This window comes from Hyla sarda, chromosome 3 (genome assembly GCF_029499605.1).
Source record: "Hyla sarda isolate aHylSar1 chromosome 3, aHylSar1.hap1, whole genome shotgun sequence".
Taxonomy (NCBI): domain Eukaryota; kingdom Metazoa; phylum Chordata; class Amphibia; order Anura; family Hylidae; genus Hyla; species Hyla sarda.
In genome coordinates, this window is record NC_079191.1 from 22,650,081 (window position 1) to 22,676,284 (window position 26,204).

Sequence of the window (26,204 nt, forward strand, 5' to 3'; positions counted from 1 at the left end):
TTCCTTGGTAATAGCAGTAGTAATATGCAGCACACCGAAATGTCATGCAAAGTGCTTTATTCCATGTGGTACAAAAGCGACGTTTCGCCGGCCTCACGCCAGCATTCTCAAGTCACTTGAGAATGCTGCCGGGAGGCCGGCGAAACGTCGCTTTTGTACCACATGGAATAAAGCACTTTGCATGACATTTCGGTGTACTGCATATTACTACTGCTATATATATATATATATATCATATATATATATATATATATATATATATAATTTTTTATAAGGTCACAGAATTAAGTTTACATGTCACTTATACCATAGTAAACACTGTAAAAATGTTACTCCAAATGTATATATATGTGTATAGTCTCTCGGTACATTGACATCATAACAAACTACAACTTGTACTGCAAAAAACAAGCCCTCATATGGCTCTCTCTATGGAAAAAAAAGGAAGTAATGGCTCTTCAAAGACGGCTCTGTGATTGGTTGTTTTGGGCAACTAGAATCGTTTTTTAAATTTTTTTAGATAGTTTTGATAAATCTGCCCCAATGGGTCTCATTTAGGTAAAAAAAAAAATTCAATATCTTCCCCATGAATCCAATCAGATCTCAGTCTTCATAGTCTATTGTGCATGGGAATGGCAAAAGAGACACAATCTGATTGGCTACTATGAAGAAATGCTCCCCCTTACTGTCTCCACACGTGATATCCACCATTATCAGTCATACATATCTTCATGGACCAAATGTAGATACTCGGGAACATTAACATTTTTGTAAAATACAGGGGGGGGGGGCTTTAACACTTGATCGCAGCCAGTGCCGGACGCCGACCAAAGGATGGACTCCGTAATGGTGTGGGGGTCTTTAGATGACGCCGTGGTTCCAGTTTGATGACCATGAGATCGCGAGAACCTCCTTATGACAGACGTCAGGTCCAGTGTTTAGACTGATGATAAAGAAATAACACATCTATACCAGTCAGAAGCCCAAATCTAGCTGCTCCCCGAAGGGGACTCCCTGACTTTCTCCGACATGGGTCCATTACTCGTTCCTTCCACCACTTTCTTCTACTGATGGAAGTGATCTTCTGTATGTGCTGATAGTATAGATCCTGTGACACAAGCATAAAACCTCTTTAGTCATGTAACATAAGGGTTCAAACAATCACGGCCCCCTCAATGCAAGTCTATGGGAGGAGATGTGGCGTGATGACACAAAGGGCGTGGCCGTGATGACACGAGGGGCGTGGCTGTGACAACATGACCCCGCAGTCCGCACCCAGCGTTCGGAACAAAATATTTTGAACGCTGGGGCCCATGCTAAATGCTATCAGGGACACATGTTGGAGACCATAGATGTATGGGATGGGATAGGTGGAGTGTAGTATGCACAATAGAACTGGGATTGGATAGGTGGAGTGTAGTATGCACAATAGAACTGGGATTGGATAGGTGGAGTGTAGTATGCAAAACAGAACTACCCCCGCCTCCCCCCAACTACATCCAATGCCCCAACCCAGGTGTTGGGACCCTAAATAGGCATGTTACATATCAAAGTAACAAAAAATATAACAAGAAAACCTTGGAGAATGAAAGCTCATGATGGCTTTCAGAAACAGTGCGGATCATTTTGAGCAGGCAGACCAACTCCGCTAGCAGGTACTCAGCCCAGGCTCACTCTTTCTCCTGCACAAAGCACATGCTAAACCCCGCCCCCACTTTCTGTGTTCGGTCATGATCTAGCTCTTACTAGAGATTTTTTTACAACATACAGTGGACAGCAGATTGAGGAGGAGTGAGACACCTAGTGGTCAAGACTTTGGAGCTTTTTATTGGGGAAGGAATCCTTTTTGTAAATAAAGAAGTTTACACATATGTTAGCAATCACACATAGGCTATCACATGGGGTGGGGGGAGTTGTTTGAAATGGACCTTACGTTAAACCCAGCCATTAACTGTGTGAAGAAATAGATAAGGACAGGTTTCTTGGTATAAATAATAGCTTACTGCAAGCAGAGATCTTAAAAAATATATATTATGAATGATATACCTTATTTTATATCATTACTAAGCTTTACATATATGAAAATCCCTTTACAAGCTTCTACCATCCTCCAAAGGGGACACTTCCCACATCTGAGTTACTGTCCCCTTAGATGACAAGCCCCACATTAGATACAGTGTTGCTTGAACATTCTAAATTCCAACTACTCTTACTGTAAAGAACCCTTTCCCATATGGATGATTGGACTAACTAGAGTGTACAACATCCCGCTCTTTGGTTTCTATAGGGTCTCTATAGTGACATGAAAATTTGGGGGGGTTCCTTCTTAAAGGGCCAAGTGCACATCACATGTTTGGTGCTCAGCCTTAGTTTGTATACATCTTAACAAGATATCCTGAACATTTTTTATTCCAAACTGAACAATCCCAGTTTCATAAAACCTCTATATAAAAGGAGTAACAAAGCATATAAAAAATACTGTACTTGGAATTGGATTTCTGCAGAGGTTTTCCTTGGCGGCAGCATGGGAATTTATAATCCACCAGTTGATAAATAATCGGATTGTACATCGGGGACGATTTCGCCAGCAGGGTCGGTATGACGGAGATTTCAATCGGAACAGAATCGGGCCTCCCGAAAGCTGACCATATAGCCACAACGGCATACGGAATCCAGGCGATAAGGAATCCTGCGCAGATCAACATCGCCACCTAGTGATGAAAACAGGAAGCACAGCTGACACACTTTTTATTTTTTCATTTAAACAATGTCATCATCTTCTGCAGCACTTACTAGAGAGAGGGTGAGGTATTATGACATCACAAGTGGGAGTCAAGTTGCTGTGACACAGTGTTTCTGTCTGTTAAGTTGCTGTGACATCACAAGTCTTTCATTGCGCTATGTAAATGTGACATCACAGGTGCTATCAGTTAGAATGTTTGCTGTGACATCACAAGTGAATTTGGGTGGATGAACTACTGTGACATCACAGAGAGCTATTGTGAAATCACTAGTGAATATCTGAGGGTTAGGTATTGTGACATCACAAGTGGGTTTACATGAAATTGCTTTGACATCATAAGAGTGAGAAGCTTTGACATCACACCTAGTTACAGTCAGTTAAGCCGCTGTGACATCACAACTGTGTCAGTGAGCAATGCTATTGTGACATCATACATCTATTACAACATCACTAGTGAATTTCTGCAGGTGAGCAGCTGTGACATCACAGATGAGTTTCCATCACAACAGTGTTTTTGTCATGTAAGATTGTGACATCAAAAGAGGGCACCAGGGGCGTAGCTATAGAGGTAGCAGTCGCACTGGGGCCCGGGTGTCTAAGGGGGCCCCAAAGCACATCTGCCCCATAAGAGACCAGTATTATAATTGGCACATGGGGCCCTGTTGCAGGTTTTGCATCGGGGCCCAGAAGCTACAAGTTACACCCTTCAAGTTGCTGTGAGGTCACAACAGTGTTTCTGTCAATTAAATTGCTGTGACATCACAACTATTTCAGTGAGCTATGTATTGTGACATCACAACTATTTCAGTGAGCTGTGTTATTGTGACATCACAACTATTTCAGTGAGCTGTGTTATTGTGATATCTCAGGTGATTTTGTTTTCTGTGACATCAGAAGTGAATTTGTGCTGATAAGCTACTGTGACATTATAGGTAGGTTTTTAGTTTGGGGAACTTTTGTGAAATTGTACTACCCTTAGGCCTGTCAGGTTGAGTCCCTCATTGACCTGTGGGCTCCCCTGCAGTGTCTCCTCTGCTGTTTATAGACTGTCATTTGTTGTCATAGTATTATAGTCAGTACATTAATGTATAGTTAGTGTACAGGACCTGTGAGATGTCTGAAGGACCTGTGGAGTGTCACATTTTATGTTGTGTTGTGTTGTCACATGATGTTACCCAAAGAGCACCAGCTTAACCTATGACCTGCAGCCTCAGCCCCCCACTATATAAAGGGGTGGCCATTACAATTCATTCTCTTATCTCTTACCACCTTCTACTGGGCACAGCAACCACCAGAGATCTCAGTGCTAGTGATCAGCATCTGGAAGACCAAAAAGCTACAGTCATTCCAGTAAGTCAAAAGTCTATGTCTGCTGTCACTACAAGTAGTCAAGTCCAGCTTATAGTCAAGCCTGAAGTCAAATCTCTAAAGTTTATTACAAGTATAATTGGTCCCAGCAAGCTGTGTGGTCCTTCTGTGTTCCTGGCCACCTCTCTGGGAATCTGGCCTAGCTAATAACATCTATCTGACCTCAGTAAAGCCTCCGTTAAACCATAACTGGTTGTGGACTCTACTTTCTTTAACTAGCCATTGGAATTGCGGAGATACCATTCATGTGGTTCCGGTACCAAAAAACACTCTGGCGTCACGAACACTAGGGGTTAATAACATCTTGCCCCAGGGGTTAATACCATCTGGCCCCACCACCTACACCGCTACACCCCTGTGGTCCCACCATACACCGTGGGTCACCACAAAATCACTGGTGAATATCTAAGAGTGAGGTACTGTGACATCACAGGTGGGATTACAGGTGACGTCACAACAGTGTTTCCATCCGTTAAGTTGTTGTGACATCACAACTATTTCAGTGAGCTATGGTACTGTGACATCACAGGTGAGTTATAGTTAGGATGTTTACAGGAACATCACAAGTGAATTTGTGTGGATGAGTTATTGTGACATCATGGGTGCGTTTAGTTAGGAGAGCAATTGTGAAATCACTAGTGAGGTACCATGACATCACAAGTGGGTTTACATTACAAGTGACATCACACCTAGTTACAGTCAGTTAAAGGGGTACTCTGGTGGAAAACATATATTTTTTTTTTAAATCAACTGGTGCCAGAAAGTTGAACAGATTTGTAAATTTCTTCTATTAAAAAATCTTTACCCTTCCAGTACTTTTTAGCAGCTCTTTGCTACAGAGGAAATTCTTTTATTTTTGTCTCATCCACAGTGCTCTCTGCTGACACCTGATGCCCGTATCAGGAACTGTCCAGAGCAGGAGAAAATCCCCATTGCAAACCTATGCTGCTCTGGACAGTTCCTGACACGGACAGAGGTGTCAGCAGAGAGCACTGTGGACAAGACAAAAAAGAAATAAAAAAAAAGAAAATAATTTCCTCTGTGGCATACAGCTGCTAAAAAGTACTGGAAGGATTAAGATTTTTTAATAGAAGTAATTTACAAATCTAAACAACCAAAGAACACGTAGGTGCACTCAATGCTTTGCTGTGAGTGCACCTACGTGTTCTTTGGTTGTTTATATTGATGCTTCATATCTGTGTACGTGCACCCCGCAGGAGACTCTGATTGGAGGTCGCCGAGGACCTTACTGCACACAGCGTTAGGTGATATAGCTCCTTGAGCGCTCTCCCAATTTCCTTGCTTGGTTGGTCATTTACAAATCTGTTTAACTTTCTGATACCAGCTGATTTATAAAAAAAAAAAAAAAAATTTCCACTGGAGTACCCCTTTAAGCCGCTGTGACTTTACAACAATGTCGGTGAGCTATGCTTTTGTGACATCACATGGGTTTCAGTCAGTAAATCTGCGGGGACATCATCAGTGAACGTCTGCAGGTGAGCAGCTGTGACATCACAGGTCAGTTTCCATCATCACAAGTGTCATATAAGATGTTGTGACATCACACATAGTTGCCGTCAGTTAAGTTGCTGTGACATCACATGGGTTTAATGGGGTATTCCAGCTTTATACATCTTATCCCCTATCCGGCGATGTGACATCATGGTCACAACCCCTAGTGATGTCACACCACGCCCCCTCCATTCATGTCTATGGGAGGGGGCGTGACTGCAGTCACGCCCCCTCCCATAGACATGAATGGAGGGGGTGTGGCGTGACGTCACATCCCCTTCTCGGAGGCAGCGCCCGGCACAGAATGCCGGGGGCTGCACCGAGATCACGGGAGTCCCCAGCGGCAGGACCCCTGCGATCACACATCTTATCGCCTATCCTTTGGATAGGGGATAAGATATATAAAGCCGGAATACCCCTTTAAGTAGGTAAAGTTGCTGTGACATCACTAGCGCATTTCGGACTGAACCTATAATGTTCCATTGATCACCTTGGTCAGCTTTATTTCCAATATGTGGGTGTTCTGGTTCCTGGTATCGAATTGCGCCACCTCCTCGGCAGAAGACTTGACTTTAGCGATGATCTTGGTGTAGGCGAAGACGATGACGGTGGTGGGGAGAAGAAGGCAGAAGAAGAAAATACTGAGCACAAAGACCTTCCCCCTCAATGACGCCTGTGCCAGCCACCAGTCCAGAGTACACGTGGTCCCAAATGGCTCGGGGGCATAGTTACCCACGCCAACCGCTGGAAGAGTTGCCCAAAATGATGCATAGACCCAAACAAAGAACAGGCTCGTGAAGACATGACTTCTTTTAAGCCAGGTACCTGCAAAAATGTGATATACTGAGGATAAAGACTCTATATACTCCATGTCTGCCGCATATGTTACACAAAGCAAAATACAGATGCAGCCGAGCTAAATTTGTCAGGTGTAGCAAAACAGTATTTGGTGATACGATTTTACATAGAAATGCAGGTAATGCTGCTGTAGAAACACCCTCCCCCCCCCCCCCCCCCCCCCCTCACCCGGTTTCCTTGAGAAGGAAAAGGGAAATAAATCTACCGTATGTAATCTGGTACATGACATGTCCTCTCCCATAGACTTGCATTGAGGGGGCGTGACCGTGACGTCACAAGCCTCCGCCCCTCATCGCCAGTCATCTGGCACAGAGCGAAGTTCGCTCCGTGCACCGGATGTCTGGGGTGCCGTTGCCGAGATCGCAGGGGTCCCCAGCAGCTGGACCCCCCGCGATCAGACATCTTATTCCTTATCCTTTGGATAGGGGATAAGATGTCTAGGGGCGGAGTATCCCTTTAAGGCTCTAGTAAGTGTTGTATTGTTTCACCCCAGTGCTGGATTAGCAACGACACTGCTTCTTACTGCTATATAATGTCCTCCATGTTATCGCTTCGGGGCTTAAATTCAGCCCTGGGGTGAGCCATTAAAGCACTTACTAGAACCTTCGATAGAGTCTCTATGTGTCCCTCTGTAGTAGCTCCCTCCTGCTCACCACTCCATAGCCATCAATGGGTAGTATGTAACTGATCCCTCAGTGGGGTTATATTCCATCTAAGACTTCCAGGACAGATTTTGGAGTAAAATGAAATGCAGAGGTATTCTGCCCCTGTTGAAAAAAATAACATAGTGTCAGAGCCCTGGTAAAATAGAAAAAAAAATATCCATGCCTTCTTTGTCCCGACATTTGTCTCTTCAACCTGCTTCCAAGACGAGCTCTCAGAGCAAGGCCTTCCCACTCAGCCAATACCCCTCGTCTCAGAAGCAAGTTGAGAACATAAGCAGAAGGTTGAAGAGAACCAGTGGGGACTGGGGATAGGCTTGTATAGTTGTTTCTCTATTTTACCAGGGCCCCGGCACTATATTATTTTTTTCTACAGCACCAGAATACCCCTGCATTTCATTTCTACTTTCTTGAAAGACCAGGTTATCACCTCACTGATGGATCAGTTACATGCTGCCAATAGAAGTCTATGGGGCGGTGAGCAGGAGAAAGAGGGAGATACTACTGATAGACACGTAGAGACAGTAGTGAAGGCTCTAGTAAGTGTTTTACTGACTTTGAGCAGGACCCATCTCAGCTCTTGACCAGCTAAGCGGGCAGATCCTGGTTCAAGTCCTCACCTGGGAAGCAGTTTGAAAAGACAAGCAGCATGGGACAGGGAGAAAAGCAGGTGAGTAGGCTGATAAGTCGGGAAAGGCTTTTTTCTCTGGTAAGGTACATTACAAAGGTGTGACCATTTATGTTGCTTTCAGGCCATAATGCAGAATCATTTTACAATCCATCTTACAACTGCACCATCCAGACCTCTTACCTGCTGAGCCAAACTTAGATGACCTTAGGATCCTATGTTGATCTAAGTCCAGTTCAGTAGGTGGTGAGACCATGTGACAAAAAACAATACAGCAGCAACTTTTAATCCAGACCAGCATCATGTCCATCAGTCATGAGAGGAAAAATTACTGAATTCAACACTATATAAAAAAAAACACAGAAAAAAAATCCTTTCGGGAGCGATCCAAAAACTTTTCACAAAAATACGCAAGCTCAAGAAAAAGAGGTGTGAACCGGAACTTACACTTGGTGAGTGGTTCTTAACAAACCACTTGAAACACCTTTATTACACTATCCCCTGTGGATCCTTGTCCGCTGCAATCCACTTCTGTCGGTACAGAAGCCCCTCCGAATACAGCAATAGGAAAAAACAAAAACATTCTCCAAATAGGAGAGCGGACATGTTCCACTATAAGGTGCATTCATATAGTACAATATTTAAAATGCACCTACTTCACTGAGGAGGGTTCTTTTGTCCTAAAACCCTCCTCAATCCTGCATGCCTTCTAGTGTTGAGCGGCATAGGCCATATTCGAATTCGCGAATATTCGCGAATATATGGACGAATATTCGTCATATTCACGAATATTCGCATATTCGTAATAGTCGTTTTATTTTCGCATATGCGAATATTCGCGCATGCGAAAATTTGCGTATGCAAATATTCGCATATGCGAAAATTCGCGCACCAGTCTTACACAGTAGTATTAGAGCCTTCTTACACCACATAAGCTGGAAGCAGAGAGGGGTGATCACTGTGATGTGTACTGTGAAAAAAAAAACAAAAAAAAAAATAACGAATATTCGTACTTACGAATATATAGCGCTATATTCGCGAATATTCGCGAATTCGCGAATATGCGATATTCGCGAATAAAATTCGAATTGCGAATATTCGCGAGCAACACTAATGCCTTCCAACATCAAGTCCGCATATATGGGACCGGGCATTCCCCTCGTTACTTTTCTTTCCATTCCGGAGGTCTTTTTAGAAGTTTCGGATGCGGACGAAAATCAGGAGTACTTTTTTCTTTTGCCAAGTAAGAATTTATTAAACTAAAACTTACATTAAAAAGAAATAAAAGAAGTACTAGTACAAAGCATCCGACACGTTGCGGGGATCATTCCCCTTCCTCAGGGATATACTTAAATAACCTGGTGACTTTCTTATATGCAAATTCCTATTGGGCCACATCAACACCTGATTTTTAGAATAATATATTTTAAAAGAAAAATTCTTATTCATCTTCCTATCTTTTCTACAGACGTACTCCACCCCTAGACATCTTATCCCCTATCCAATGGATAGGGGATAAGATGTCTGATCGCGGGGGTCCCGCTTCTGGGGACCCCCGCAATATAGCATGCGGCACCCATCTGTTTCTGCTCCGGAAGCGCTGAAGGGTCTGGGTACCGACCACCGGAACAGAAGTCCACGACATCACGACTCCGCCCCCGTGTGACATCACACCCCGTCCCCTCAATGCAAGTCTATGCATAGACTTGCATTGAGGGGACAGCCATCACGCCCCCTCCCATAGACTTGCACTGAGGGGACGGGGCGTGACGTTCCGGTGGTCAGGACCCAAACCCTTCAGCGCTTCCGGAGCAGAAACAGGTGGGTGCCGCAAGCTATATTGCGGGGGTCCCCAGCAGCGGGACCCCGCGATAAGACATCTTATCCTCTATCCTTTGGATAGGGGATAAGATGTCTAGGGGTGGAGTACCCCTTTAAGGACGTTCAATATTTTCATTAAAACCGTTCGGGGATAACGTATTTAATTCAAAAATATATAAATATCAAAGCTTTCTCTTCTGCATGAAGTAGAAGAGAAAGCTTTTATATTTTTAAATCTAAGGGGTTATCCAGGCAAAACCTTTTTTTATATATATCAACTGGCTCCGGAAAGTTAAACAGATTTGTAAATTACTTCTATTAAAAAATCTTAATCCTTCCAATAGTTATTAACTTCTGAAGTTTTCTGTCTAACTGCTCAATGATGATGTCACGTCCCGGGAGCTGTGCATGATGGGAGAATATCCCCATAGGAACTGCACAGCTCCCGGGACGTGAGTCATCAGAGTTAGACAGAAAACAACAACTCAACTTCAGAAGCTAATAACTATTGGAAGGATTAAGATTTTTTAATAGAAGTAATTTACAAATCTGTTTAACTTTCCGGAGCCAGTTGATATATATAAAAAAAGTTTTGGCCTGGAATACCCCTTTAAATACGTTTTCCCCTGAACGGTTTTAATGAAAATATTGAACGTCCTTAAATTTTTGTAGTAGAAAAAATAGGAAGATGAATAAGAATTTTTTTTTTAAATATATTATTCTAAAAATCAGGTGTTGGTGTGGCCCAATAGGAATTTGCATCCGGGTCAACCTGGAAGCAAATGAGTATATAAGAAAGTCACCAGGTTATTTAAGTATATCCCTGAGGAAGGGAAATGATCCCCGCAATGCGTCGGATGCTTTGTACTTGTACTTCTTTAATTTATTTTTAATGTATGTTTTAGTTTAATAAATTCTTACTTGGCCAAAGAAAAAAGTACTCCTGATTTTCAGCCGCATCCGAAACTTCTAAAAAAAAAGACCTCCGGAGTGGAAAGAAAAGAAACGAGGGGAATGCCCGGTCCCATATATGCGGTGTTCAGACTTGATGTTGGAAGGTATGCAGGATTGAGGAGGGTTTTAGGATGAAAGAACCCCCCTCAGTGAAGTAGGTGCATTGTAAATATTGTACTATACGAATGCACCTTATAGTGGAACATGTCCGCTCTCCTATTTGGAGAATTTTTTTGTTTTTTCCTATCCATTCAACACTAGACAACTTAAGAAGGCACAGCACAACATTGCAAAATGACAAACTCAACTCTGCTACATCCAGTGTTCACGTATCTGTGCACTCACCGTATCTCAGATGGCAGATCTTGAAGTATCTGTCTAAACTAACAACCGTCATAGTGATGAGGCTGCCACAGCCGAAGAAGAAACTGACCCACCCGTACAACTGGCAGACGCTCCAACCAAACACCCAGCGGTGACTGAAGAAGGACACTATGGCAAATGGCTTCCCCGTCACTGCAACAAGAGGAAAGACATCAATGAAGGGTTAGAAAGTCATTTAAAGGGGTACTCCACTGGCCAGCATTCGAATGTAAATGTTCCGAACGCTGTTTTCGATCTGCGGAGGTCGGCCACGCCTCTTGTGACATCACGGCCATGCCCCCTCAATGCAAGTCTATGGGAGGGGGCGTGATGCCCCCTCCCATTGACTTGCATTGAGGGGGCTTGGCCATTATGTCACGAGGGGTGTGGCCGCCCCCCACAGCGTGAAAACGGCGTTCGGAAACTTTGCTTCCAAACTCACCATCACTAGTCCTGCAGCACTACCTGTTTTATTCCAGCACAGCTGCATCTATGCGTTTACATTACTGTAACTGGGTCATGTGATCACAAGTCTGACTCCCAAAAAATCACAGGTGTTTAATGTGTCAGAGGAAGCGGTCAGTCCTGGGTCAGCTGACTTCATGTGAACTACAGCATGATATCATCACTTATCAGATCTCTTGGCAGCTCCCAGACCTCTCCTGGTTCTATCTGTATACTGCTGCCATCTTTATGTGATCAGGATATATATATATTAGTTATACACCTCCCCTCCAGCTCTATCTTTATACTGCTGCTGCTATCTCTATGGGATCAGGTTATATAGAATTTATACACCTCCCCTCCAGCTCTACCTGTATACTGCTGCTGCTATCGCTATGGAATCAGGGTATATATTAGTTATACACCTCCCCTCTAACTCTGTGTACTGCTATTATCTCTATGGGATCAGGATATATAGTAGTTACACACCTCCCCTCCAGCTCTATAGGATCAGGATATATAGAATGTATACACCTCCCCTTCAACTCTATCTGTATACTGTTGCTATCGCTATGGAATCAGGATATCTATTAGTCACACACCTCCCCTCTAGCTCTATCTCTATGAGATAAAAATATATAGTAGCTATACACCCCTCCCCTTCAGCTCTTTTTGTATACTGCTGCTGCTATATCTATAGAATCAGGACATATAGTAGCTATACACCTCCCCTTCAGCTCTATCTGTATACTGTTGCTATCTCTATTGGATTAGGATGTGAAGTAGTTATATTCCACCCCTGAGGAAGTTAAATTGTGTGAAAAATTGAGTAGGAATTCAACATAGTGAACACAGCCTAAAGACTTAAAATCTTCATAAAACACCTAAATTGTGATTCAAGATCAGATCACGTTCGTCTCAAAATTGCATCAAAACGCATTAAGATTGCACATAGTGTGAACTTATCCCAACCCACTTATGAGTCTCAGCAGTTCCCCTGGATGACCTCCAGCACCAGCAGCCTAATTAGATGACCAGGTGCAGTGATCAGACACCATCCCCTCTCTCTGCAAAGCCAGATGCTTCATAGCAAATTTAGGCAGCATTATGAAATAATTTCAGTAATGGAATTGCATCTGTTATGGAGTAAAACCCCATGCTTGCCACATGAGCTAAAACAGGTAAGCACAAGGCATACACAAGACCCTCTACATTATTCTCTAAAAATAATCCCTGGAGTGTTTCTTTAAGACATTGAACACAAGAGATGGTCGGCTCTCAGGACCCGCAACACGGCTGTATACTACAAGGAACAACAACAAATCAGCAAAGGTAGCCAGTAGAGATGAGCGAACTTACAGTAAATTCGATTCGTCACAAACTTCTCGGCTCGGCAGTTGATGACTTGTCCTGCATAAATTAGTTCAGCCTTCAGGTGCTCCGGTTGGCTAGAAAAGGTGGATACAGTCCTAGGAAAGAGTCTCCTAGGACTGTATCCACCTTTTCCAGCCACCACCGGAGCACCGGAAAGCTGAACTAATTTATGCAGGAAAAGTCATCAACTGACTAATCGAATTTACTGTAAGTTCGCTCATCTCTAGTAGCCAGTGGTAACGATGAATATAATTTTATTCGGATCCCATAAAACCGCATGCGGTTTTATGGGATCCGAATAAAATTATATTCATGGTTACCACTGGCTACCTTTGCTCATTCGTCTTTAAGACATTAATATATATATATATATATATATATATATATAAAAACCAGATACAGGCGCAGCACTCCAACAAAATAAGTGATTTAATGTCTCATGTCAGCATTACAACGTTTCAGCTCCTCCTGGAGCCTTTTTCAAGCATAGTGATACACAAACCTATGAGGGCTTTTATGCCCATACAAATCATTAGTGCCAAACAATTTCATAAAGTGATCATTAATACAAATCAAATAAAAACTACATAAGTGCAAATATAAATTCATGTAGAAAATAGTGCATACTGGTATATAAAGTGCGCTAGTGCATACTTTGCAGAGTAATAGTAAAAATATTAAAAACACAGCTTGAAAAATACAATTCATAGTTAAATTACATATAACAAGAAGATATGCAACACATGTGTACACAAAACGATTCATAGAAATACATACATACTGAACAATGAAGGGGAGGCATTCACCTGATCCATGTAATGGTGCTGCAAGCGTGGGTAATTAGTTACTGCGCCTGCGTGAGAGACTGAAAGCACTTCCAGATATGAGATCCCCGTCATGAGACCAGTCTGGTCACATGACCCGTTGTCCCGGCAACTGTCAACACTGTGTGCAAGGCAGAGGCAGTGTTTCAGGATCGCAAGAGCACAGGCTGTCAAACCTGCTGAGAGCAGATGTTAACCCTAAGTGAACCAAACCTGCTGAGAGCAGATGTTAACCCTAAGTGAACCAAACCTGCTGAACAATATGCAGAATTAGGTGTAGTGCATCAGTACTGTGGATATAAGTGACCCAGATGAGGGAAGTAATCCATGAAACTAGCAGAAGAACAAGAAGAATCAAAAGAAGAGTGAATAAAATATAGTAGAGAAATATAAACTAATAAAATTGTATGGATAACGAAAAATTAAAAATAGACAAGACAGACAGACAAAATGGACAAAATAAGAATAAAAATGTAAAAAAATATAGAAAAATAAAAATACGTAATAGAAAAATTAATAATGAAAACATAAATTATTTTGAGGAATCCTATTATTTTAGCTGTATATCATACAGTAAATATTGTGATGGTGATTTTAGAGGGGTTATAAAAACTTGTGTAGCTAGGGACGGGTCCCAAACTGGACCCAGTTAAGGGCCAGGATGTTATCCATCAGAGGGGGGACCCCTGTGTTCGGGACCGTCAAGTCCCCACCCCACTAAGGTCACCCCACCCAGCTTCTTATCAAGTGCGCCCGCTTGTCCAGCAGCGCTAACCCCAATGTATCAATACACCATATCTCAAGAGGGAATATATATATTCTTAAAAAAAAAAAAAAAAAATAATAATAATAATTAATAAATAAATAGATAAATAAATAAATAAATAAAAAATAAAAAAATAATTTTTTTAGAGTATAACAGAAAGAGCAGTCCTTACAAGAGAGTATCATGAAGAAAAAAACCCCAAACAAGGTCTCCCATTCCCAGCACAGATACTACTACACCACTACTGCACTCATACAGCATTTATTCAGTTCAACAAAGCATAGATGGAAATCAAACATATAGATAGTACATTCCAAAACTGTTCATTTTTGCAATGTTGGAGCAGGTGAAGTCTCCTCCTTCAAATATCCAATTCTGGAAGAAAAAAAGGAAATTTGTTATAGTTGTTGTAAAGTCATAATTGTGTATCACATCACATATGTAGAGGGAGGAGGTACAGTACATAGAGAAAAACCTGGGGTACCTACACCTATATATATAGATGATATGTTTAGATAGTATTAAAGTCTACATTAAGACCATGGGGACGTAATGAGTTTAACTTATGTATCCACCACAGTTCGCGTTTTTTAAGAAGAGCTAACCGATCACCCCCTCTCACAGGGTTCGGAATATGGTCGATAGCCATAAAGTGTAGGTCTTTTTCCAAGTGTCCAAACTCAGTGAAGTGTTTGGACACTGGAAGATCCAACCGTTTTTTACGTATGCTGAATCTGTGGTTATTAATACGTGTCTTAAGGCTCCATGTAGTTTGTCCCACATAGACCAAACTACATGGGCAAGTAAGAACATAAATTACCCACGTTGAATCACAAGTAAGATAAAACTTTAAAGGATATTTAACTTGAGTCTCCGGATGTGTGAAAAAAGATCCCTTGAGCATGAATTTACAGTCAACACATGATAAACACGGATAAGAGCCAGTTTTGCGTGTACCTAAAACGGTCTGTCTAGTAGTCTGTGGTAGGTCAATAGTTGATTTTACAAGTTTGTCCTTCAAATTTCTAGATCGTTTATATGACATTAATGGGAATGTGGAAAATTCCTCAATCCCATTAAAACTCTTCTGTAAAATAGGCCAGTATTTATTAATAATGCCAGCAATTTTACCACTGTGACTATTGTACACAGAAGTAAAAGGGATTCTTCCTGGTTTATCAGTCTTGGTTACTTTCATTAGAGTAGATTGTCTGTCAAATGACTGGAGCCTTTCCCTCTGTTTATCTACTATCCTCTTTGGATAACCCCTCTCCAAAAAATTGGTAGAGATGGTATCCAAAGTGGAATCGAGAACCCGTTCATCGCTAACTATACGTTTGGCTCTGAGCAGCTGACTGAACGGAAGAGATTCAATCATCTTTCTAGGGTGACAACTTTTAAAGTGTAATAACGTATTTTTGTCTGTTTGTTTAGTATAAAGGGAAGTGCAAATTTGCCCATCCCTTTTACTTACCCAGACATCAAGGAAACTAACTCCCTCCAGGGAGTAGGACATGGTAAATGAGATGTTCGGATCAATGGAATTCAAAAATGTGTGGAAAGTATTTAATTCTTCAACCGTACCATTCCAGAGGAGGAAGATGTCATCAATATATCGCCACCATGCCAGACAATGTCTGGCATGGTGGGACGGATAGATGACATCCTCCTCCATAGCTGCAACGTACAGATTTGCATACATAGGTGCGACATTTGTCCCCATAGCGGTCCCGACTAACTGTAAATAAAATTTATCTTCAAACATAAAATAATTATTGGTCAGTATCAATTCCAATAATACTGCTATTATCTCTATGGGATCAGGATATATAGTAGTTACACACCTCCCCTCCAGCTCTATAGGATCAGGATATATAGAATGTATACACCTCCCCTTCAACTCTATCTGTATACTGTTGCTATCGCTATGGAATCAGGATATCTATTAGTCACACACCTCCCCTCTAGCTCTATCTCTATGAGATAAAAATATATAGTAGCTATACACCCCTCCCCTTCAGCTCTTTTTGTATACTGCTGCTGCTATATCTATAGAATCAGGACATATAGTAGCTATACACCTCCCCTTCAGCTCTATCTGTATACTGTTGCTATCTCTATTGGATTAGGATGTGAAGTAGTTATATTCCACCCCTGAGGAAGTTAAATTGTGTGAAAAATTGAGTAGGAATTCAACATAGTGAACACAGCCTAAAGACTTAAAATCTTCATAAAACACCTAAATTGTGATTCAAGATCAGATCACGTTCGTCTCAAAATTGCATCAAAACGCATTAAGATTGCACATAGTGTGAACTTATCCCAACCCACTTATGAGTCTCAGCAGTTCCCCTGGATGACCTCCAGCACCAGCAGCCTAATTAGATGACCAGGTGCAGTGATCAGACACCATCCCCTCTCTCTGCAAAGCCAGATGCTTCATAGCAAATTTAGGCAGCATTATGAAATAATTTCAGTAATGGAATTGCATCTGTTATGGAGTAAAACCCCATGCTTGCCACATGAGCTAAAACAGGTAAGCACAAGGCATACACAAGACCCTCTACATTATTCTCTAAAAATAATCCCTGGAGTGTTTCTTTAAGACATTGAACACAAGAGATGGTCGGCTCTCAGGACCCGCAACACGGCTGTATACTACAAGGAACAACAACAAATCAGCAAAGGTAGCCAGTAGAGATGAGCGAACTTACAGTAAATTCGATTCGTCACAAACTTCTCGGCTCGGCAGTTGATGACTTGTCCTGCATAAATTAGTTCAGCCTTCAGGTGCTCCGGTTGGCTAGAAAAGGTGGATACAGTCCTAGGAAAGAGTCTCCTAGGACTGTATCCACCTTTTCCAGCCACCACCGGAGCACCGGAAAGCTGAACTAATTTATGCAGGAAAAGTCATCAACTGACTAATCGAATTTACTGTAAGTTCGCTCATCTCTAGTAGCCAGTGGTAACGATGAATATAATTTTATTCGGATCCCATAAAACCGCATGCGGTTTTATGGGATCCGAATAAAATTATATTCATGGTTACCACTGGCTACCTTTGCTCATTCGTCTTTAAGACATTAATATATATATATATATATATATATATATATATATTGCATTAAGGATAATTGACTTGACATATTCTGAGATGAGGGGTATGAGGTGACCAGCTTTGGTGATTCTTGGTATTGGTCGAGAGGTTGGTAGGTACATCAATGGTGGTCTGGGGTGGTTAATGGGTTATTGCATTCAGCTTTATCCTCTGGTACGGTAGGGCTGTAGGTAGAGAGAAGACTGTCTGCATGAGTCTCCTGGTTCCTAAAGTTGCCCCCTAGATGCACTGCAGAGTCCTCAGCCGCTTATGTTGGCAAATAGGTCACAAAGGATTCCATATCATGGTCACCACTTAAAAAAAAAAAAATGTGAAAGTTCGGCTAAACAGCGACAGACGACAGTAAATCCCTTTGTCTGCAGACGTCCATTCTTCACGAGCCAAGAACAAGGCTGAGATTGTCAGTGTGTGATTCCTCTCTCCTCCACTAGATGGCAGTGTTGCAATGCTTAATGAGTCAGTGATATAATCCTCTATAATAATCTCACTTTTTGGGGATTTTTTTCCAGACGTTATATTCCATTCCAAATATAGAAAAGCCGGATAGAAGGAAAGCAGAGGTACTAACAAGGCTCGGGGGACTGTAAAACTTTTACATGGCGATAATAAATCTGTGAGACGTGTGAGATGTCTGGAGTTTATTGCATTTTGGTGGGAAAAGAGCCTTATACAGTAATGGATCCATATAGTAGAGACCCATAGTGCCGCACTAATGTGTTTCCATAGAGATTCCTGCGATATTCTAAGGCTGCATTCACACCACGATTTTGCAATACAGTTCCCGTATACGTTTTCTATGTGAAAACTGTACAAAACCGTATTGAAAACCGTATGCAGTGACTCCCCATTGACATCCGTATGCCAAAAGATGCATCAGGTTGTATCCGTTTTGCATCCTGTACAGTTTTGTCAGTTTTTTATCCCGTACCCAAAACCGTAGCCTACCACGTTTTTTGGTCCGGGTGAAAAACTGTATTAAACCGTATAGGTTTTTTTTTTTTTTTTTTTTTTTTAACATGGGAGTCAATGGGAACCGTACAGAACTGTATGTGCGTACGGTTCCATCCGGTTTTCACCATACGGTTTTATACTTTACAGTTTTTTTTTCTTGGAATTTCAATCAAACAAGTGACACTTTATTCATAATAGAGTGAAAAGTTAAAAACGTATACGTTTTTTTCTTAAAAAACGGATGCAACCGGACATCATTTTTTAAACCGTATACGGTTTTTAACTGTATACGGGTTAACATTTGTACACACGTTTTGATACAGTTTAGTCCAGTTTTGAGGAATCAGTTTTTCATAAAAAAAACTTATACGGGAACTGTATAGCAAAAACGTGGTGTGAATGCACCCCTAATACAGTTTGCAAACAGGTGTGCCTCCAGCTGTTGCAAAACTACAACCTGGGAGTTGTGGTTATGCAACAGCTGGAGGTGCGATGGTTGGGAAAGACTGTTAAAATTCGACACTGGGTTTTTATACAGTGTATTAACCCTTAAGGACCCATTTTGGCCCTGAGGACACAGAACATTTTCATTTTTGCATTTTCGTTTTTTTCCTCCTCACCTTCCAAGAGCCAAGAACCATTTATTTTTCTATTCACAGACCCATATGAGGGCTCGTTTTATGTGCGACCAATTGTTCTTTCCAATGACACCTTTTATTTTACCATAAACTCTATGGCACAACCAAAAAAAAAACCTGCAATTTAGCACATTTTGGGGGTTTCCTTTTTATGCAGTACACTTTACGGTAAAACTGACATGTTCTCTTTATTCTGTGGGTCAATAAGATTAAAATAAGACCCATTTTACACACTTTCTATTATTGTACTACTTTAAAGGGGTACTCTGCTGCTCAGTAAGCTGGGAGCTCGTGACGCCGGAGCCCGGCCCCCTCATGATGTCACGCCCCGCCCACTCAATGCAAGTCTATGGGAGGGGGCGTGACGGCAGTCACGCCCCCTCCCATAGACTTGCATTGAGTGGGCAGGGCGTGACATCATGAGGGGGCCGGGCTGCGGCGTCACGAGCTCCCGGCGCCAACTCCAGCGTTCGGAACAGTTTGTTCCAAACGCTGAGCAGCGGAGTACCCTTTTAAGAGTACGTTCACACTACATAATTCCCATGGAATTCCGCGCGGTGAACTTTAACATCAGTGTGAATGGGTCTTCCGCGAGACCCGTTCACTCTGAGCAATTTCAGCGGCAGGCCATTCCGCCGCCGAAATCCTTCCGCGCAAAGAAGGAACATGTTCCTTCTTTGCGCGGAAGTCCGCGAGCTCTGCATAGCCATCAATGGTGTCGGCGCAGGGCTGCGCGGTCCTACCGACGAAGAATTTCGGCGACGGCTGCCAGGCTGGATCTTCGTTCCCTGAATTCCGTGAGCGGAGATTCAGCTTCAATTGCCCAGTGTGAACGCACCCTAAACTTGGTTTCTAACTCCCTCTAAACTCAGTGTATACTAGCTGGTGTACTAGTGTTTTCTCGCAGCACTATATATTTTTCGGGGGGGGGGGGGGGAGGGAAGGGGTGTAGACTATGGTGTAACTCCTTTTATAGCCTATAAACGAGGAAAAAACAGTATAAAACAAATAAAACAAATAGCGGGAATTGTCCAACCCCATACCCGTTATGGGACATCACAAGCTATCTCACAATACCCTACAGATTTAGGGATTTTCAGCCACATGACAATTTCATATTTTTATAGCTGGGGGACGGGCAATATAGTAAATGCTGCATCACATCGGCCCTAGAGAGTCCAGGTGACATTTTCAGTCCTGGCTATAACCAGATTGGTTGGATCCATTAAACCTTTATCTGATCTGAAGAATAGATGTTTTCCGGCCACTGCTATCGTTACAAATGTAGAATGACAGAAGATGTTGCAATCGATCGAACCAAAGCAGAAAACCTCTTGAAATAGACACTATTGCTATGGATGATACCGGGGCCGCCATCGGGGGGGGGGGGGGGGGGGGGGCAGCTAGTACCCCAGTAAGGGCCCCCGGGCTGTTTAATCAGCAGTCTCCTGCTCCTGTATGTGGATTACGCAAATAGCGTACGTAATGTACGTAAAGGAGACCAGATTTATTATTTCTGTAGAAGAGAACAGTGCAGTTATAATAAAAAACATATAACAAAAATAGGAAAACAGCAACACAACGGTGATATCACCGGCTCTGCACATTTGATGAGAAAGAGTATGGTGACCCCCCCCCCTGACCTACGATAGCCCTGACATACGATAATTTCAACATGCGATGGCCTCTCAGAGTCAGCATCAACGATGATTTTGTATGTCGTGGGCCATCGCATAAACAGCTATCCAACAGCGCAGACTGCTTCAGCTGCCACCGGATAGCCAATTAAGGTGCCCCGTGGTGTCTGCTGATGATCACTCACCTGTCCCCGGCGCTCCGGACCGTCCTCTTCAGGATCCCCTGCATCGTCGGCGCTCTCCTTCGTCGTCATCACGTCGCCACCCACGCCGTCCCGTCATCCAATAGGAGTGGCGTGCGCAGCGACTTGATGGCGGCGATGAAGGCAGCAGAGACGGTCTGGAGCGGTGGGGACACCCCAGGGATGTGAGGACAGCGATGGAGGGGGATATCCAGGGCAGCGGTGATGGTCCGGAGTGGCGGGGACACCCCCGGGATGTGATGACAGCGAGAGAGGGGGACATCCAGGGCAGCAGTGACGGTCCGGAGCGGCGGGGACACCCCCGGGATGTGATGACAGCGATGGAGGGCGACATCCAGGGCAGCGGTGACGGTCCGGAGCGGCGGGGACACCCCGGGGATGTGATGACAGCGATGGAGGGGGGATATCCAGGGCAGCGGTGACGGTAAGAAGCGGCGGGGACAGGGGAGTATAACCTCCTATACTTAACATTGCACGGATCCCTCAACATATGATGGTTTCAACTAACGATGGTTCATTTGGAACGAATTACCATCGTATGTTGAGGGATCACTGTACTGTATATAAAGATACGTCGTATCCTCACTTGAGGCTTATATGATATTCATATGATTATGTGCAATAAATGTGCTATATCCACTACTCCTTATGTACCTAACGTTATAGCTGCCTAGGGATACGACATATGTTTATATATTACTATTTTTTCATCAAATGTGCGGAGCCGGTGATATCACCGTTTAGTTGCTCTTTTCGTTATATGTTTTTTATTGTCACTGTTCTTTTCTACAGAAATAATAAATCTGGTGTCCCATGTGACACATAATTGGCTTCAAACGTGACTGTTTCTTTTTCTTTGGTTCTTGATGCTACATTTATGGAGTTCACATATATACGGCCCATACGTTTCACTGGGGTGATATTAGATCTATGATATTTCTAATGCCACATTGCTGGCGTCACTGTATTCACCACAATCTTCTCCCCAGCAGTGCTGCCCTTTTGTGTTTTATATGGTAATGTATGTAAAGGAGAGTGAGAGGGTTTATTTATTTATTTTTTAGAGGACCTATCTGGGGTCACTATCAAGTGGGGGCATTACCTACCAGCAGGCACTACCTACTGGAGGCATTACCTACCTGGGGTCATGACCTACATGGCCCATTGTCTACTGGGAGCACTAGCTACTTGGGGTACTACCTACCTAGGGCTACTATCTAATGTACCTACTGGGGGCATTACCTTACTGGGGGCACTATCTACTGGGGGCATTACCTACTACCTACCTACTGCGGATACTACCTGCTTGGGGCATTACCTACTACCTACCTACTGGGAACACTGCCTATGCCTACAACCTACCTGGGGGAATTACCAATTACCTACTTAGTGGGGGGGCCTAGTCCTTGAACTGTGTAAGGGGCCACAAAATTTCTGATGGCAGCCATGGATGTTAAAGGAGTAGTCCAGTGGTGACTCAGTGGTGAACAACTTATCCCCTATCCTAAGGATAGAGGATAAGTTGCAGATCGCGGGGGGTCCGACCGCTGGGGCCCTCTGCAATCTCCTGTACGGAGCCTCGACAGCCCGCAGGAAGGGGGCGTGTCGACCTCCGCACGAAGCGGAGGCCGACACGCCCCCTCAATACAACTCTATGGCAGAGCCGAAGCGCTGCCTTCGGCAATCTCCGGCTCTGCCATAGAGATGTATTGAGGGGGCGTGTCGGCCGCTGCTTCGTGCGGGGGTCGACACCCGCTATCTGGGCGGAGAGCCTGGCCCCCGTACAGAGAGATCGCAGGGGGCCCCAGCGGTCGGACCCCCTGCGATCTCAAACTTATAGAGAAAAGGGGATACGTTTTTCACCACTGGACTACCCCTTTAATAATAACCCCCTCACCATCCTAGACCCACAAATATATTAGTTATTAAAGGGGTACTCAATTCCTACTCAAAATGTTCCGAATGCGCCAGTGACTTGTGACGTAACGGCTCCGCCATCTTGTGATGTCATGCCCCGCCCCCTCAATGCAAGTCTATCAGGGGTCAAGTCCTGGGGAAAAAAAAGTTCGGGAATTCACCCAAGACTTCCACTCAAGCGCTGGTCCTGCTAATGGGAACAGTGGGGGGCATTTACTAAGATGTGCGTGATTTAGTTCATTTTTTAGTTCTTTTTATTTGGGTGTTTTTTTGCGTGACTCCGCCAAATTTATTGAAAGGTCGCAGGACATTTGATAAATTTTGTGGCTGACACACATTTTCTGAAATTTCACTCTTCACATACCCAAAAAAGCTATGCTGGATCTGGGCTGGTGTAGAATTGCGACTTTATCCTGAGTTTTGCGACTTTTTTGCGCAGTTGATAAATTCATCGCGCAATCCAAAAGGTGCAAAAAATGGCCCTAGGTGCAGCGCTGCGTCTAAATAGAGGCACATCTACACACAAAAACTGCTCTAAAGACAATGATAAATATCCCCAAGTGTTCCTGCTGTGGAAAAAGTGCAGGAACTCAGTTCCCACATGTTCCTGCAGGACTTGAGCTCTGAAATCTATGGGAGGGGGCGTGTTGGCCGTCACACCCCTTCCTATAAACTTGCATTGAGGGGGCGGGGGCGTTTGGAACAAGCAGCGTTCGGAACAAGTGCCCCTTTAACCCCTTAAAGGGGTATTCCAGGAAAAAAAAACTTTATTTTTTATAAATCAACTGGCTCCAGAAAGTTAAACAGATTTGTAAATTACTTCTATTAAAAAATCTTAATCCTTCCAATAATTATCAGCTGCTGAAGTTGAGTTGTTCTTTTCTGTCTGGCAACAGTGCCCTCTGCTGACATCTCTGCTTGTCTCGGGAACTGCACAGAGCAGAAGAGGTTTGCTATGGGGATTTGCTTCTACTCTGGACAGTTCCCGAGACAGGTGTCATCAGAGAGCACTTAGACAGAAAAGAACAACTCAACTTCAGCAGCTCATAAGTACTGAAAGGATTAATATTTTTCAATTTAAGTAATTTACAAATATGTTTAACTTTCTGGAGCCAGTAGTTATATATATATATATATATATATATATATATATATATATATATATATATATATATATATATATATATATATATATATATATATGTTTTTTTCCTGGATAACCCCTCTAAGCACTCTAGACTAGCGGTCTCCAAACCGTGGCCTTATATCCCAACCTATGCCTAGTGGTCTAGAACAGCGGTCTCCAAAATGTGGCCTTTCTCATGTTGCAAAACTACAGCTCCCAGTATGCCCGGACAGCCGTTGGCTGTCCAGGCATACTGGGAGTTGTAGTTTTGCAACATCTGGAGGGCCACAATTTGGAGACAACTGCTCTAGATCACTAGGCATGAACTGTGATAGGATACATGTTGACAACAACAAAGAGTGTCTCCTGCCTTGAAGAGCTCAGAACATCATACACAGACAGCCCACTGTGTAATGCTTCCTTTCCCCTGCGGTGGCGCTGTGCAGGAATTGAACCGTTGCCGCTTTGCCCCCTTCCCCCGGATAATGGTCGACAACTCAGGGTTTCCGCAGTAGAATACCCTGTTGTAATAGCCTGGTGGGGGTGTAGGGTAGTTGGGGTGTTGCTGTAGTATATGAGGGGTTAATTTAACCCTTATCACTCGTGACGCCAGGGTGAGGGTTGAAACTCTGTAGTGATGCTGGGCCTATCGCCACCCTTCCCAAGAGCGATAGGTGAGTGTAAAATAAATAGATTGTCCACAGCAGTGCTGAACTTAAAACTTGCGGAATCTTTACTGAAGATTTTCTGTACATGCAGTATCGGTAACAGTCCAGATAACAGAGTCTATATAGACAGCACAGCAGTGACTGACAGATGCTTAGGACCGGAAAGTTCTCTTAAGATTAGGAGGCTTGTATTTGCATAGATCCGCTGGATTTAGGGGTTGGATTAGGTCCAGAGATCTTGAGGAGATAGCAGGGAATTGTAAGAACTATCCGTCACTAGCGCAGGCCGAGGCTGCAAGGCTTTAGCCTAGTAATTGTCTTGAAAGCTGCGGAGGTCCTACCTCGTCCAGAGTCAGCAACCCAAGAGAGACAAAATGGCAGCTCCCTTATATGGGCAGGGGCTGGCTGTTTTGGATCGGTCCACATCCGCTGTCACTCACCGTTACAATGGATTGTGGTTGATCACCTGACTAGAACCACCAAAGGTCCTTTAGCAAACCATAGAGTTCTGTGAACCGGGTCACATTACCCGCAGGTCCTGCGACGCTAAAACAAGTGTGTAACACCATATACATATATTTATATAGATAATATTAATAAATATCAAGTTACTAAGGGGTGACTAGGGGTTAATTAGGGAAGCGAACCCCGACAGTCCTAGGGACTCTAACTTTGAGGACTAATAACTAAGGCACAGTATGAAATACGGTGCCGGGACACCACACTGTGATCTGCTCTTTATCAGGAGGTCTTTCTTACCAACAGTGATGGACCACAGCAGACCTCTCCATTAGCAGGGCCGCCGCAGGCCGATAATTGCTCTGAGATTACAGATCTCCTCTCCCCTGTTTCCCTGTCTTATTGTTTGCTTAACAAACTGACCATATCAGCTTCTGCGCCTCGGAGACACTGAGACGAGCGCGGCTCGAGGGAGGCGATGCGTGCGGTTGACTGAGATGAAAACCGGATCAATAATAGTTACAGATCTTCTGGCTCGACCTCCGCGGCCTGAAGCAATGCACCGCCATCCCCGGCTTCGCATTCAATTCACTGCACGGTACCAGCTATGAATTCATTAATTTCACTTAAAAGGACAGGACAAGGTGAATGTAAAACGGTAAACGGCAGCGTATAGTGCACTGACTGGTCTACGGGATAAGTACAGGTACTGTATATGTTACTTATATTAAAGGGGTACTCCGGTGGAAAACATTTTTTTTTTTTATCAAAAAGGTGTCAGAAAGTTAAACAGATTTGTAAATGACTTCTATTTAAAGAATCTTTACCCTTCCAGTACTTTTTAGCAGCTGTATGCTACAGAGGAAATTCTTTTCTTTTTGAATTTCTTTTTTGTCTTGTGCACAGTGCTCTCTGCTGACACCTGATGCCCGTATCAGGAACTGTCCAGAGCAGGAGAAAATCCCCATAGCAAACCTATGCTGCTCTGGACAGTTCCTGACATGGACAGAAGTGTCAGCAGAGAGCACTGTGGTCAGACTGAAAAGAAATTAAAAAAGAAAAGAATTTCCTTTGTAGTATACAGCTGCTTAAAAGTACTGGAAGGATAAAGATTTTTTAATAGTAATTTACAAATGTTTTACACTGGAGTACCCCTTTAAAGGGGTACTC

General features: G+C 43.3%; 1 protein-coding gene across 5 annotated transcripts in view; it reads right to left on the bottom strand.

Annotated features, from left to right (window-relative positions):
• Positions 1–268: 268 nt before the first annotated feature.
• Positions 269–26,204, bottom strand: part of OPN5 (opsin 5) — a 99,685-nt gene continuing 73,749 nt past the window's right edge. For all 5 annotated transcript variants that reach the window (XM_056563862.1, XM_056563861.1, XM_056563863.1 and 2 more), the window contains 4 exons: positions 10,892–11,062; positions 6,114–6,448; positions 2,485–2,711; positions 269–1,108 (listed from right to left, as the gene is read on the bottom strand). In XM_056563862.1, coding sequence (XP_056419837.1) covers positions 1,039–1,108; positions 2,485–2,711; positions 6,114–6,448; positions 10,892–11,062 — 803 coding nt within the window. In that variant the 3' untranslated portion in view covers positions 269–1,038. The remainder of the gene's footprint in view (positions 1,109–2,484; positions 2,712–6,113; positions 6,449–10,891; positions 11,063–26,204) is intronic.